Genomic DNA, 13,705 nt, shown 5'->3' on the forward strand with positions numbered 1-13,705 from the left:
TGGCTCAAAAGGATCATCCATTAAAGCTTGCAACACAGCAGACAGGTCCCATGGAGGTACTCTCGATCTTATTGGAGGATTTATATGGTTTGCCGCCTGAATGAATCTTACTATGATTTGTTCTGCAGCCAATGATTTATTCCAAAAAGCTGATAAAGCTGAAATCTGAGATTTTAGCGTATTTGTGGCCAAACCCTTTTCTAAACCTGATTGAAGAAATTCTACTACATGAACTGTAGAATATATAGACGGGTCAATCTTTCTTTGCTTACACCAGTCTCTGTATATGCTCCAAACTCTGTAATATTTGCTAGAAGTTGAAGCCTTTCTGGACTGTAGTAAAGTATCCACTACTGCTTCAGATAGTCCTGATTCCTCTAACTTCCTCCTTTCAGTAGCCATGCCGTCAATCTTAGACTGTGAAGATTTGGATGCCAGATTGGACCCTGAGACAACAGCTGAGGGATTAGTGGTAATTTCCAAGGGTAGTCTATCGCCATGTTCTGAAGCTGGGCAAACCAAGGCCTCCTGGGCCACCATGGAGCTATTAGAATTACTCGAGCATAATCTTGTCTCACCTTCCTTAATGTCTTTGGAATGAGAGGAAATGGAGGGAACAGGTAGGCTAGATGGAACCTCCATGGTATGGAAAAAGCATCTCTCCCCTCTGCTTGGTGTTCCCAGCTCCTGGAAAAAAATCTGTGAGTTTTCCGGTTGCATGTGGAAGCCATCAGGTCTATTTCCACTGTCCCCCATCTCTTTTCTAACTAAAAAAATTTGTGGGAATCCAGCGACCACTCCCCCGGATGGATCCTGGATCTGCTGAGGTAATCTGCTTCGATATTCATTTGTCCTGGGATGTATGTTGCTGTCAAGTGGCACAAATTCTCCTCTGCCCATAGAAAAATTCTCTCTGTTAACTTCATCAGGCACCTTGATCTGGTTCCCCCTTGTCTCCTCAGATAACTCACCACTGTGGTATTGTCTGAATGAACATTCACTGACAACCCTCTTATTTTCTGTTGATAGCCTTGAAGAGCTTCCCAAACTGCTTGTAATTCCTTCTGATTCGAAGACCATTGCCTCATCTCCTCTGACCACCAGCCCTGGAGCGGCTGATTGTTGATAACTGCGCCCCAGCCTAGATTGCTGGCATCGGTAGTAAGAGTCTGCCATTGTGGTGATAGGATGTGCTTCCCCTTCTGAAGATTGGCTGAGAGGCACCACCACCTCAAACTCTCCTTGGTCTTCCACTTCAGAAAAATCTTCTGCTTCATGTTGTATGGATCTCTGGACCACTGCTTCAGAAAATCCCATTGTAATTGGCGACAATGAAAATTCGCCCATTCCACGGCCTCGGCTGCTGCTATGCACTTGCCTATTACACTGAGGCACTCCTTCGCCGAACAGACTTCTTTCCGTCTGAGTACCTGTACTGATTTTCTGACATCTTGTGCCCTCTTCTTTGTCAGAAAAACTTTCATCTGGATGGAGTCTATTAGCACTCCCAAATACTGAAGATGCTGCACTGGTGTTAAATGCGACTTGCTGAAGTTTACTTTCCATCCGAGGCGTTGCAGGAAGTTTAGAACGTAATTTCTTTGGTGAATTAACAATTGATGGTCTCTGGATTTGATCAGGATATCGTCTAAATACGCATACACCTGTATGCCTCTTTCCCTTAGAACTGCTATCAGAGTGATTAGGACCTTTGTAAATGTTCTCGGTGAGGTGGCTAGACCAAACGGTATGGCTTGATACTGGAAATGCTTTCCGAGAACAACAAACCGAAGAAACTTTTGATGGGAACTGGCCACAGGAATATGCAGATAGGCGTCCTTTATGTCGATGGAGATCAACCAATCTCCCTGATCTATTTCCTGCAAAACACTTCTCAAAGATTCCATCTTGAACTTTCTGACTCGTAGAGACCTGTTTAGCACCCTTAGATCTAAAATTGCTCTGTATTCTCCTGTTTTTTTCTTTATTAAAAACAAGGGGGAATAAACTCCTAACCCTCTTTGGGATTTTGGGACTGGTCTTATTACCTCTTGTTTCCATAAATCCTTCAGGATCTTTGAAAGAGCTTGTCTTGCTCTCGGCTCTCCCGGAATCCTGGATTGCAAAAATAAACTCTTCAAATGTCTGCGTTTGAATTCCAATTTGTAACCTACAGAAATTATCTGAAGTACCCATCTGTCTCGGATGGTTGTCTCCCATTCCTTGTAAAATTTCCCAAGTCTTCCTCCTACTGGATTTTGGGATAGACTTCTGGCGTCATGCATACCTTCCTCTGCCAAATCTGGTCTGCCTCTTGGACCCAAGAAAAAGATTTGATTGCCCCGATCTCCAAGCCTGATAGTTTGCGTAGGGTCTGCCAGGTCTGTAAAACCTAGCCTCTTTATAATTAGTTCTCTCGATCCTTGTATTCTGAAATGGGTTTCTTTTACCCCTTCTATCTTGTGGTAAAAAGGGACTCTTACCTGCTGTCACCTTAGAAATAATTTTCTCCAAACTGGAACCGAACAATAATTCACCTTCAAATGGCAGCCCACAAAGATTGTGCTTTGAAGCAGCATCCGCCTGCCATTGACGCAGCCATAAGGCCCTTCTAGTTGAAACAGAGAGTGCCATTGATTTTGCTGCCAACCTTAGGTTTTCAGTTGCTGCTTCCATGATAAAGTCTGAAGCCCACTTTATCTCAGTAAGCGCATCCTTAATCCTGGATCTACTGACGTTTTGAGACAAAGCATCTTCAATATTCTTCAACCAGATCCTTGACGCTTTTGCAAGGCAAATATTAGCAATGGCCGGCCTACATGCTGCACCAGCTACTAAATAGGCTTTCCTCAATGTGCTCTCCTGCCGTTTCTCCATTACGTCACGGAATGACACGCCATCATCCACCGGTAGCGTAGTTCTGCGAGCGATTCTTGTTATAGGAGCATCGACCTTAGGAGATGTGACCCACTTATTAATAACCTCTTCCTGAAAAGGATACATTTTATTAAATCGTTTGGAGATGAAAAATTTTTTATCTGGTGTCTTCCACTCTTTTTCTAATTACGATTTAAATATATTATGCATAGGGAAGTATGGTTGCTTCTTGTAAGAACGGCTAGCCAGTCTATCCCTCTTGGAGGTATCCTCTTGTGGATCATCCAGCTCCAAAGCTTTTAACATGGCTTCTAAAAGAGGTGACACAATTTCCAAATCAAAGTTTGATTGGCTGGAAGACTCATCCTCTTCCTCAGTCTCATCTAATTCACCTTCTGAAATTTGCACCGTCTGATCCAAATCAGAATCCGCTGATGAGATGCCAGCTTCCTCCTGAACCCTTGGCTTTTTTAAAAGCTTATCAGTAGCTCTAGATAAAGCTACCTCAATAGAATTAGACACTGATTGGGACATCTTATTCATAAATTCTTCAAATTGATTAGTCATATTTCCTGAGGCAAGCGAAATACATTCCTGACAGAGTCTTCTTCCCTGCAATGCAGGATTATCACAAGATCTGCAGATCTTAGACTTCCTAGTTGCTCTTTCAACTTCCTGATCCCCAGAATGCCTACAAAATATACAATAGATTTGATAAGTTGTACTGGAAAAATTAAACATCCATCCTGCTCTCTGTTATCGTTGGACTCACCCCTCCATATTTTAACGACCTTTGCCTCCTTAGTTAAGCCAGATATTGCCAGACTAATGCTCAGAAATAGCTCACAAACTGACAGGTTGATTCTGAATGCTGAAAAGGATACATCGTTTCAATATAGGCATCAATGTAACAACAATCTCCTTGTGCAAGAGTATCGCTTACCAGGAAACACACAGATTGCAAGTTACTGCACGGATGGCCTCAGATTGTAACAGGAACGCTACAAGTTTGCCGGTCTGAAAAAAAAAAAATTCCTCATGCGTCTGACGTCATCACGTTGTATGCGCATCACCATGGCAACACGTCCTGTATAGCTTGCGCCTTCTCCAATAGCTATGGCGCTCGGCAGAAAATAATTTCCAATACTGCCATAGCCCCTGGTCGCACCTGACAGCAGGAGGGGCCCCTGGGCAGCAGTTAGAATCAGCGCTAGTCCCAGGGCTTCAACCAAGGAGAGAGAGCTTGAGACCTGGTTGGAACAATCTATGGGGTGAGCCTGAATCCTTGACGCGGGACAGAAAAAGAACTGAAGGTGAAAGGGGAGGAGGGAGCTTTTAATTGCTATGCTAATTAGTTTTTCTGTCCAATCCTGCGGGGGCAGGGATACATACAAGTGACCCACTGCCATGAGTTAGTGAACAGGAAAACTTGATCCCAATCTTATTAAAAGGGAAAAAAGATAAATATATAGGAAGGCCTGTATTTTTTTCCAGAAAAGGCGGGCAACCCTAGCCCCACTATATGTTTCTATCGCTGCAAGAGGACTCACAAAAGAGTCTGCTCTCTTGCTTCCACAGTATACTGTAGTTTAAAGTGGCTGGAGGTTTAGTTTGCAGGGCCAGAACTAGAGGTATGTAGAAGAGACACATGCCTAGGACACATACCTCTTTTTCTGGATCTTCCATTTGGCACAGTCCAGGTACGTATGAGCAGTAGAATGTAAATGCAGAATGCTGCTTTTTTTACTCTGTTGTACATGTGCACATAGCCCTGGACTGATGACGTTTTCTGTGAGAAGTACCCCAGCCTGAGATCTCGTGTAAGAGATTATTATCTTTTGGGCAGGGCCCACTTTAACTCTTGTATTAATTGTTGGTGGTTTTTGTGTGTTTTCCTGTATGTCTAAAGGGGTGTTTCAAATAAGAAACCTTTCTCAAATCTTTCCTAAGCAGAAGAAGATCACAGCAGCCTATTTCTTTCTCCTGACATCTTTCTTGACTACTTGATTGTCAGAATAGTGGGAAAATGACCAGCAGGTGGCACTGCTGCAACAAAATTCATTTATATTAGGAATATTTGTATCCCTTAATTTCTTGGAATAAAAAAAAAAATAATGAATGTAAATGACAAAAGTGCTTAGAATAACAAACATCAGTTTTACGTTCACTTTTTTTTTTTTTTTATTATCCCTTAATTTAACTTCTTGTTTGTTATAGAATGGCCAATATTTAGCAACTTTTCAATTGGTCTACTGTTTTAATTTGTATAGTTTGTGAATTATTTGCCTTCTTCTCCTGACACTTTACAGCTTTCAAATGGGGGTCACTGACCCCCAGCAGCAAACAACTATTCTATTCAGACCCTCTCCTAAAATTCCAGTTGCTTATTCAAGCCACTGCCTTGTTGCTAGGGTCATTTTGACCTAGTAACCAGATATATGCTGAAATTGCAAGCTGAAGAGCTGCTGAACAAAAAGCTAAGTAATTAAAAAACACAAATAATGAAAAATGAAGACCAACTGCAAATTGTCTCAGACCATTCAAATGGTGAGCAACCCCTTTAATATTTACAACTCTGCAGAAGATGTCATTTCATGAATACATACTGTTGCTAATGTCTGGGGTGCCTAGCCTCGGCGCCTGCCAGTGATTATACCTTTCTTTCTCCTGTGTTATTACTGAGGATAATTGCGTCAACCGTTAACTCTTTGAATGTATTGTTATTGCTACTTTTTATTACTCATCGTTCTATTCAGACCCTCTCCTATTCATATTCCGGTTTCTCATTCATATCAGTGCATGGTTGCTAGGGTAATTTGGACCCTAGTTACCAGATTGGTTAAGATACAAATTGAAGAGCTGCTGAATAAATAGCTAAATAACTAAAAAAAAACAAATAAAAAAATGAAAACCAATTTCAAATTGTCTCAGAATATCACTCTCTACATCATACTAAAAGTTATTTCAAAGGGGTTGTTCACCTTTGAGATAACTTTTAGGGCTAGTCCACACGGGGAGATAGCGACGCGTTTGCGGTCGCGGCGACAAAGCGCCGCGACAGTCGCCGCGACCGGCGCAGGCGACAGTTTTGTATGGGCGCCTATGTAAAAACGCCTGTGCTAACCACACGAGGCGATGCGCTTTTCAACAGTCGCCTGAAAAAGCCTGGCGAGGCATTTTCAGGCGACTGTTGAAAAGCGCATCGCCTCGTGTGGTTAGCACAGGCGTTTTTACATAGGCGCCCATACAAAACTGTCGCCTGCGCCGGTCGCGGCGACTGTCGCGGCGCTTTGTCGCCGCGACCGCAAACGCGTCGCTATCTCCCCGTGTGGAATAGCCCTATCTTGGTAACTAGGGTCCAAATTACCTTAGCAACCACTCATTGATTTGAATAAGAGACTGAAATATGAATAGGAGAGGTCTGAAATGAAAGATGAGTAATACAAATTTTCAATAACAATAGATTTGTTGCCTTACCGAGCATTTGCTTTTAAAAAGGGGGTCAGCGACGCCCGTTTGAAAGCTGCAAAGAGTCAGAAGAAAAAGGCAAATAATTAAGAAACTACAAAAAATGACTAATGAAAACCAATTAAAAAGTTGTTTAGAACTGGCCATTCTATAACATACTAAAAGTAAACCAAAAGGCGAACCACACATTTAAGGCGCAGCGCAGCCCTGTTAGTAGCTTTGCCTGTCCCACAATGTTATCTTACATTATGCGCATAAAAACCATTGCTTCTCCACCAGATGGCAGTATGGCTTCCCAGCACTGTACACAGCGTGTAGTGGGATTCGCCAATCAATGACAAGAGAACTAGTTCCCGTGTCAGGGGCGTGGTATTGTGACGTATTTCCGACGGGTGACCCCTCTCGTCCTTCTTAGTTGCTGCAGACTAGTGATAGAAGATGGTGCAGGGAGAAGAGAGAGATTGGGAAGGGGAACCAGAGGAGGTGAGTTGGATAAGAAGAGTGTTTCCGTTTCCTGCACCGAAAATAAGAGACGTTTAGTGCAATTTCTCATTGCGTGTGGGCAAGATCGCACCGCCCTTTCATTTCTTGTACTATTGTGGGGTTGATAGCAATACAGGCGTCACATCTGAATTTGAGGTCCTGACCTGTATATTATCAAACTGTGCTCTTTTTTTTCCCCATGAGTAGTGAAACTGATTGAAAGTAACATTGACCAAGTAGAATCCTACACACGCAAATTGAATTAATTCTTTTCAGATCAGCAGTCTCTTGTGTACATATAAAACGTGAACGATTTGTCCTTTTCATGTTAACAGACTCACAGCTTTGCTTTTAAAAACAATAAAGCTGGAGAACAAGCTTGACTCCCTTCCCTTTTGGAGAAGGCTAGAAGCCTAATAATTCTTACTTTTTGTTTTGGGATACACTTCTTCCTTCCTGTAGCAGTAGGTTGCCACACTTCCTGTTTTAATGTTACAGAAGAACACAGCTGACCTTGTATACAAAATATTGGTTCAAACATCAAATTAGTAAAAGAGATTAATTTGATTTAACCTTTTTTAAATATTATTTTCCTGGTCTTTTATCGATTTAAATAAGTTATGTTTTATTGACTATTTCAGACTACTCCCCTATTGCTCTTCTGGGACTGCTTGAAGAAATACAGCTTTATGACCTCCTGTAACAGTTTTTTTTGCTATATTTTCTATTCAAATCACAAGACCACTTACTGCATTACATTTTTATCAAGATTATGTAAACTTTGACAATTTTTTTTTTTTCAAATCTGGATTTTCAAATACTGTTAAAATTCCATTTAGTATTTGTGTTTTTTTGTGTGCATAATTTGAACCCCCCCAAATGTAACTTATTAACCGATGTACGAATTAACCCTTCACACCCATACCCTATATAGAACTATCCGTTGAAGCCATTTATTCATGAATACCTGTTTATTTGTCTGCCACAGGAGGAAGAGGAGGAGGAAGAAGAGTTAGTGGTAAGTATAGAAAGTATTATTTGCCTTTTTTAATTGTAATGTGCAATTAAATTTGATTAGTCTTTCATTCATAGAGTTTACCCCTATTATTGGCCCCTTGTTATCCTGTTTATCTAAGGTATCAGTACTATAACCTTCAGGTGCAAACTTTATGTACTGTATGTTAGCCTAAGATCTTCATCAGTAGTTGCTGTAGCAGTGATAATCAGGGCTTTGGTTGCTCTAGCAGTCATGTCGAGGCATTGGGATGAGGCAAGTAAATTGACTGGTAGCAGTAATTTAAACCTAATCACTTATTTGTTTATCTGAATAAATAGCTGACTTCCTGGAACATGTAATGATCTTTCTTATAACCCTAAAGGATCATTTAACCACAGTGCGGGAGCAGTGTGAACAGTCTGAAAAATGTGCAAAGTCTCGAGAGATGCTAGAGCTGTGCGAGACTCGGGTCAATTCTCGTTCACATACAGAAGAGGAGTGTACTGAAGAACTCTTTGACTTTCTACATGCTAGGGACCACTGTGTGAGTTATCAGGGGATATAACATTTTTTGAGGCTGCGGGGCAAGTAATGGTTTTACCACCAAGAGACTTTTATATTTAAAGGAGAAGGAAAGTTAGACACCTATAACCCTAAACCAGTGCTCCTGTTGGCAGAAAACTGCACTGGTCCAGGAGACTTCTGTGCAAGCACAGCTTTGCAAATTTTTTCCTGCTTCTTGGAGGGTGCACACAAGGTATAGTGAAAATCTGGCATTTGCCAGTCTGCAGTGTATGAACTAACCTGGGGCGACAGTAGAAAGAAAAATCTGCAGAAGATTGCAACATGGCGCTTATACCAGAAGTACCTTGGACTGCTGCAGTTTTCTGCTAAAAGGAGCACCAGCCCCTTGATTAATAACTTTCCTTCTCCTTTAACAAGAAAGATTTCTTATTTTGAACATCTATTACTGTGGTTTATAAACACATCTACAGCTGTGTTTTGCTAGTAGCATCTAGTCTGGGCCTGCACATAACATGCTCATGGGCAAACTCAAGAAAACCAAACAGAGCTTGTTGCAGCAGCCATAGAAGTCCATTTGATTTTTTTTACTGGAAATGAGTGGATCAGTTATGCTGTTAAAGGGGAAGGGCATATTAGAATTACTTTTTTTTTTTTTTTTTTAATGTATATGTTTCGTATTTGGACACAATTGGCAGTTATCTTTATGTGCATACTAACGTTTCCTTCCCTTTTATTTATTTATTTATTATTTTTGTTCTCTTGCAGGTTGCTCATAAAGTGTTCAAGAACCTAAAATAATGTTTTAATTAAGAATTCTCATGAATGACTTTTGTTTGCTGAGCTGTCGCTTTCAGTACAGTGCTATTCTCCGCACCATGGCTAATATTTTGTGGGATAATGCCTATAAGTAAATATCTACAGTGATGTTGTGACTGTTAATAAAGCTATTTGCTGTTGAGTCCATTTTTGTTCTTATTCTGCCTTGTTCTGACTGGTTTTACTGAAAAAAAAAAAAAAAAAAAAGGGCTCAGCTATGATGAATAGGATATATCCAAGCTCTCCTGTCTTTGTTGGCTATACTCCCCATAATTACTATTCACTTCATGGGTATATTCATGTTTTCCTATCTATTCCTGACTAGACTACCATTACTACTCCCCGCTTTTAGGAAAACTCCTGCTTCCCTCTCCCTTCCTTGTCTTTCTTTTTCTCCACTAGATGTTACTGATTACCTCTCCTTTACCTAAATATATGTCCCCAAATTACTACTCCATCCCTAGTTATACTCTTCCCTTTACTGATTTTAGTCTCCCCTATGGCTCTATACTAGTGATGCACAGTTTGAAAAGTCAGTCCATGCCTGACCCTAACCTTCTATCTTCAGATCTGATTATTCATTTGATCATTACTTCGGTGACCACTTCTGATATCACTGGTGATGCAGGCTCAAGTACTCAAATTAACTATGTCAAAGGACAGAGCCAGCATGTGCAAGGCTACTCTGTATTCCTGGAAGCACATGTAAGCACTGAATACAGAAACATTTTCTGTGCTTATGTGCACTCCAGTGGGAAGACTATAGACTGTCAGGGGAGACCCCTAAACTGCCTGTGTGATGGAATGCACAAAAATGTGTGGCAAAAAAAAGGCACAAACCGCTCTGTTTAAAGGTTACACTTCTCGCTCACAGAAACACCTATGTAATTGTATGGTACTATGCCCATTATATTGCTTTTTTACGGTTATACTTTGTTAGAACAAAACATAGAACCCAATGCAGAAAGATCATCCGTAAAGTTCTTTATTACAGGAAATCTATATAAAGATAGATATAGTATACAAATGATAGTAGCTCAAGAATACCTATTACTATGTCACAAGACAAATGAAAAAAGCAATAGGGGCGACGGACGGCAGTGGGCCTAGGGGTGCCCTCTATGTAAATCCGGCCCTGGAGTCAGGTGCACAACGGAATTTAAATAGTTAAAATGTCCACATTTTATTTAAATACTTTTAAAAAAAACAGAACTGGTTGACGTTTCAGTCTTTCTCAAGACCCTGTTCACAGTACCTAAGGTATTCCTTAAAAAGATAAAACTTATGACACTCACCCCAAAGAACTGGAACAAGATAGAGCAGACGCACACCCACGGCAATCTCCTATAGATAACGCCTGGTGCTCAGTAATAGGAGATACGGCAACCTCCAACTGTAATCAGGAAACAAAGATACCGGCATACAAGGCTTGCTTGCAGGGAAACCCTTGCTTTAATTCAAAAGTGCGTTCACCCCAAAGAACACACCCACCGGAACATGACTGAAAGTAACCTGCACCAAAAAACAGATAAATAATTGCCAATAAGTATACAATCAGTAATTGATTTAAACCAAATAGTGACATGTAGTTAAAACAACTTTAAAAACAAAGTAACCAAACAGACTTCTGCAGAAACAAAATCATAACAGTTGCAACATTATAACAGATTTGTAACATTTTAACAGCAAGTTACCGTTGATTCAAAAAACAATTCAAAGGGCAAAACTCATTTAAACCCAAGGGTGTTACAGTATTTAGTTTGTAGATCCAAAAGGATTCTCTTTGAAGGAGTAGTCTGGACCTATCACCCCCTCTCCTTAATGGTGGTATGTGATCTGTGGCAGTGTATTTAATTGTTGGCAACCTGTGTCCCATTTCCAGGAAATGTTTGGCAACCGGTTTGTTAGTTCTTAAGCGCAGCATCTGATCAGTTTTACTAACATATGAGAGCCCACACGGGCATGTGATCAAATAGACCACATGGGTTGTAGTGCAAGTAATATGATGACGAATCAAATATCTCTTCCCTGTTTGGGGGTGATTAAAGGATGTGCCCGGATTCATGTACCTACATGATGTACAATTGGGACAACGAAAGGACCCAGATTTAAGGCCCATTAGCGAACCTGTTGGTTTCTTCTGATAACAATCTATCGGGTCATTCTTAACCAGCAAGTCGCTAAGGTTCACAACAAAAGTTTTTGAGTCTTTTGGGCAGTGAAGTTCCAAGTTACAGCGAGTCCTTATCAAGGGCTCTCCCAGGCCCGTAGGAAATTCAAATATAGGTAAAGGGGAATCGCTGTATTTCCTGACAAAGCAAAGGAAAAAAGGGAACAAAAACAGATATGCGTAATATGGTGCAGTATTTTCTGCTGTTTTTTGTATAAATGCACCTTTAACTGTGCGTGATTAAACGTATATAAAAGTGCAAACGATGTGTGACAAAATTAAAACACTTCGATTGTGCGACTGTGTGTCTATTTTATATATATATATACACCACTGTTATTTTATATATTAGTGTGAATAATAATATAAGTGACTAGAAAAATTTTTTACCAGTGAAAAATAAAAATAAAATAAAGATATAAAAAATAAATAAAAATAAAAAATAAAAATAAAACAAACACCAAAAAAAAAAGTGTGAAAATATCCTTATCTCACAAACACCTCTTATGATTAATAATTAACAAATTAGTTCTAAAGACACCAAATGGTAGCAAGCATAGAGAGTTTTGGTTTAATTGCTTAATTAGTTTCTTTTAAATGAAATCTTCACCCAGTGCTGATCTGGTGGTATATTATACTCACAGACGTGAGTGAATCTGCGCTTTTGAGAGAACAAGCCGTGTCCTTCCAATAATCATCCGGCAACCTTCTAGCTGGGCAGAAAATAGAGCGGCATGTGCAGTATCGTTTAAAAAAAGCTGTTTAATAAAAAATATAAAATACACTCACAAACGCCTCGAAATGGTGGGATAAAACCACATTACAGAGGTATCTGGAATGTGGAAGAATACCCAGAGGCTTAAGGATACAAAAGAGACCAACATTCGGCTTAGAAGACGAGACATTTATAACGAATTGGGACAAAATACTAGAAGAATGTAGCAATAACTTGATAAAATTAATCATACAGAAACAAACAAAAGATCTAGATACCATTAACAAAGAAATCTTGGAATTACAAAAAGAGATTGAACCGTTCAGTGATCTGAGAGAATTCCAGGAGGAAGAGACACAGATCACTGAAAGACTCAATAAAGTGGAAAATGAAATTATAGAAACAAAAAAAAGAAAGTTTGGAAGAGATAAAGATGATTATAGAAGGGGAAATAAAGGGAATTTTTCTTATAAAAGAACAAATAATAGAAACCAGGGAGATTTCACATTAGAAGATAATCTCGGAAAAAGTCACAAAAAGAAAGGGGAGATTGAACAAAAGCATCACAATTCATACGTATATAGGAGGGAACCAAACTACACTAGAAGATACGCACAGGGAAGAAATGATATGAGGAATAAAGGTTACACTAATTACAAAGATACAAATACACATAAAAAGGGACAGAAGTATTTTTTAGGGAAGGATCATCAACCACAGTGGGAAAGAGGGGAAAAGAGCACGCAGGGAATATTGAATCACAGGGAGGAAACATATCACAGTTGGACACCAAAGAAAAGACAAGAGGAAAGAGGAGAAAACTATTACAAAAGAATAGATCTGAGGGAGAAGGAGAGAGAACGATTAAAGTAAAAGAAATACAAAAAGGAGAGACCCCTATAAATAATGGTATCTTTAACTTAAGTTCATATAATCTAACTGAGACTCAAGAAAAAGTGTTAAAAAAAGGCCTAAATTTTGCACCAATGAATCAACCAAATTGTTTTAATCTATTTATAGATGCACAAAAATTCATAAGAAAAATAACCCTTAAAAAATATTTTATGAACAAAAATGCCATAATAACAAACTATAGTTGCAACACAGAAGAAAAAGTAAAAAAGAAATCTACATTTATACCATCTCAAGAAAGAGGAAAAGCTATAGAAATGTATGAAAAATTAATACTAAAGGACCTGGAAAATTTGGGAAAAAATAAAAAAATAAATCTAACGAAAAATGAACGTCTAGCCCTAAAAGAATTAAGTGAAAATGAATCAATAACTATCAAGCCAGCGGATAAGGGTGGTGGGACAGTTATTATGAACACAGAACAATATAAAGCAGAATGTATAAAACTTTTAGATGATGAAAATACATACCGAAAATTAGATAAAAATCCTATAGAACTTTTTCAAAATAAATTAATAAAACTAGTTACTAAAGCTGAAAATGAAAAGGCAATTGATAAAACAGAAAAAGAATATATAATTAATAAATATCCAAAAACACCCCTTTTTATATTTTACCTAAAATACATAAAAACCCAATAACACCCCCAGGTAGACCAATCATTTCAGGTATCAATTCATTAACCAATAATTTGTCTCACTTTATAGATACTAAACTCCAGGGATATGTAATTAATTTACCT

At 39.2% G+C, this 13,705-nt stretch overlaps 1 protein-coding gene across 1 annotated transcript; it reads left to right on the forward strand.

The window, feature by feature from the left end:
- The first annotated feature begins 6,676 nt into the window (after nucleotides 1–6,676).
- uqcrh.S (ubiquinol-cytochrome c reductase hinge protein S homeolog) lies at nucleotides 6,677–9,308 on the forward strand. Its single transcript, XM_018260867.2, has 4 exons — nucleotides 6,677–6,828; nucleotides 7,817–7,846; nucleotides 8,208–8,369; nucleotides 9,116–9,308. The coding sequence occupies exons 1-4, from the start codon at nucleotides 6,784–6,786 to the stop codon at nucleotides 9,146–9,148; spliced, it is 270 nt and encodes an 89-aa protein (XP_018116356.1). The 5' UTR covers nucleotides 6,677–6,783; the 3' UTR covers nucleotides 9,149–9,308.
- The last annotated feature ends 4,397 nt before the right edge of the window (nucleotides 9,309–13,705 follow it).

The sequence above is a fragment of the Xenopus laevis genome, chromosome 4S, assembly GCF_017654675.1.
Source record: "Xenopus laevis strain J_2021 chromosome 4S, Xenopus_laevis_v10.1, whole genome shotgun sequence".
NCBI classification, from domain to species: Eukaryota; Metazoa; Chordata; class Amphibia; order Anura; family Pipidae; genus Xenopus; species Xenopus laevis.

Excerpts from the sequence above, each read along its gene's own strand:
- uqcrh.S (XM_018260867.2), top strand. The coding sequence starts at position 6,784 with ATGGTGCAGGGAGAAGAGAGAGATTGGGAAGGGGAACCAGAGGAG. Across the intron at positions 7,847-8,207 it reads AGGAGGAAGAAGAGTTAGTG|GATCATTTAACCACAGTGCG; the intron begins GTAAGTATAGAA and ends ATAACCCTAAAG. Across the intron at positions 8,370-9,115 it reads TACATGCTAGGGACCACTGT|GTTGCTCATAAAGTGTTCAA; the intron begins GTGAGTTATCAG and ends GTTCTCTTGCAG.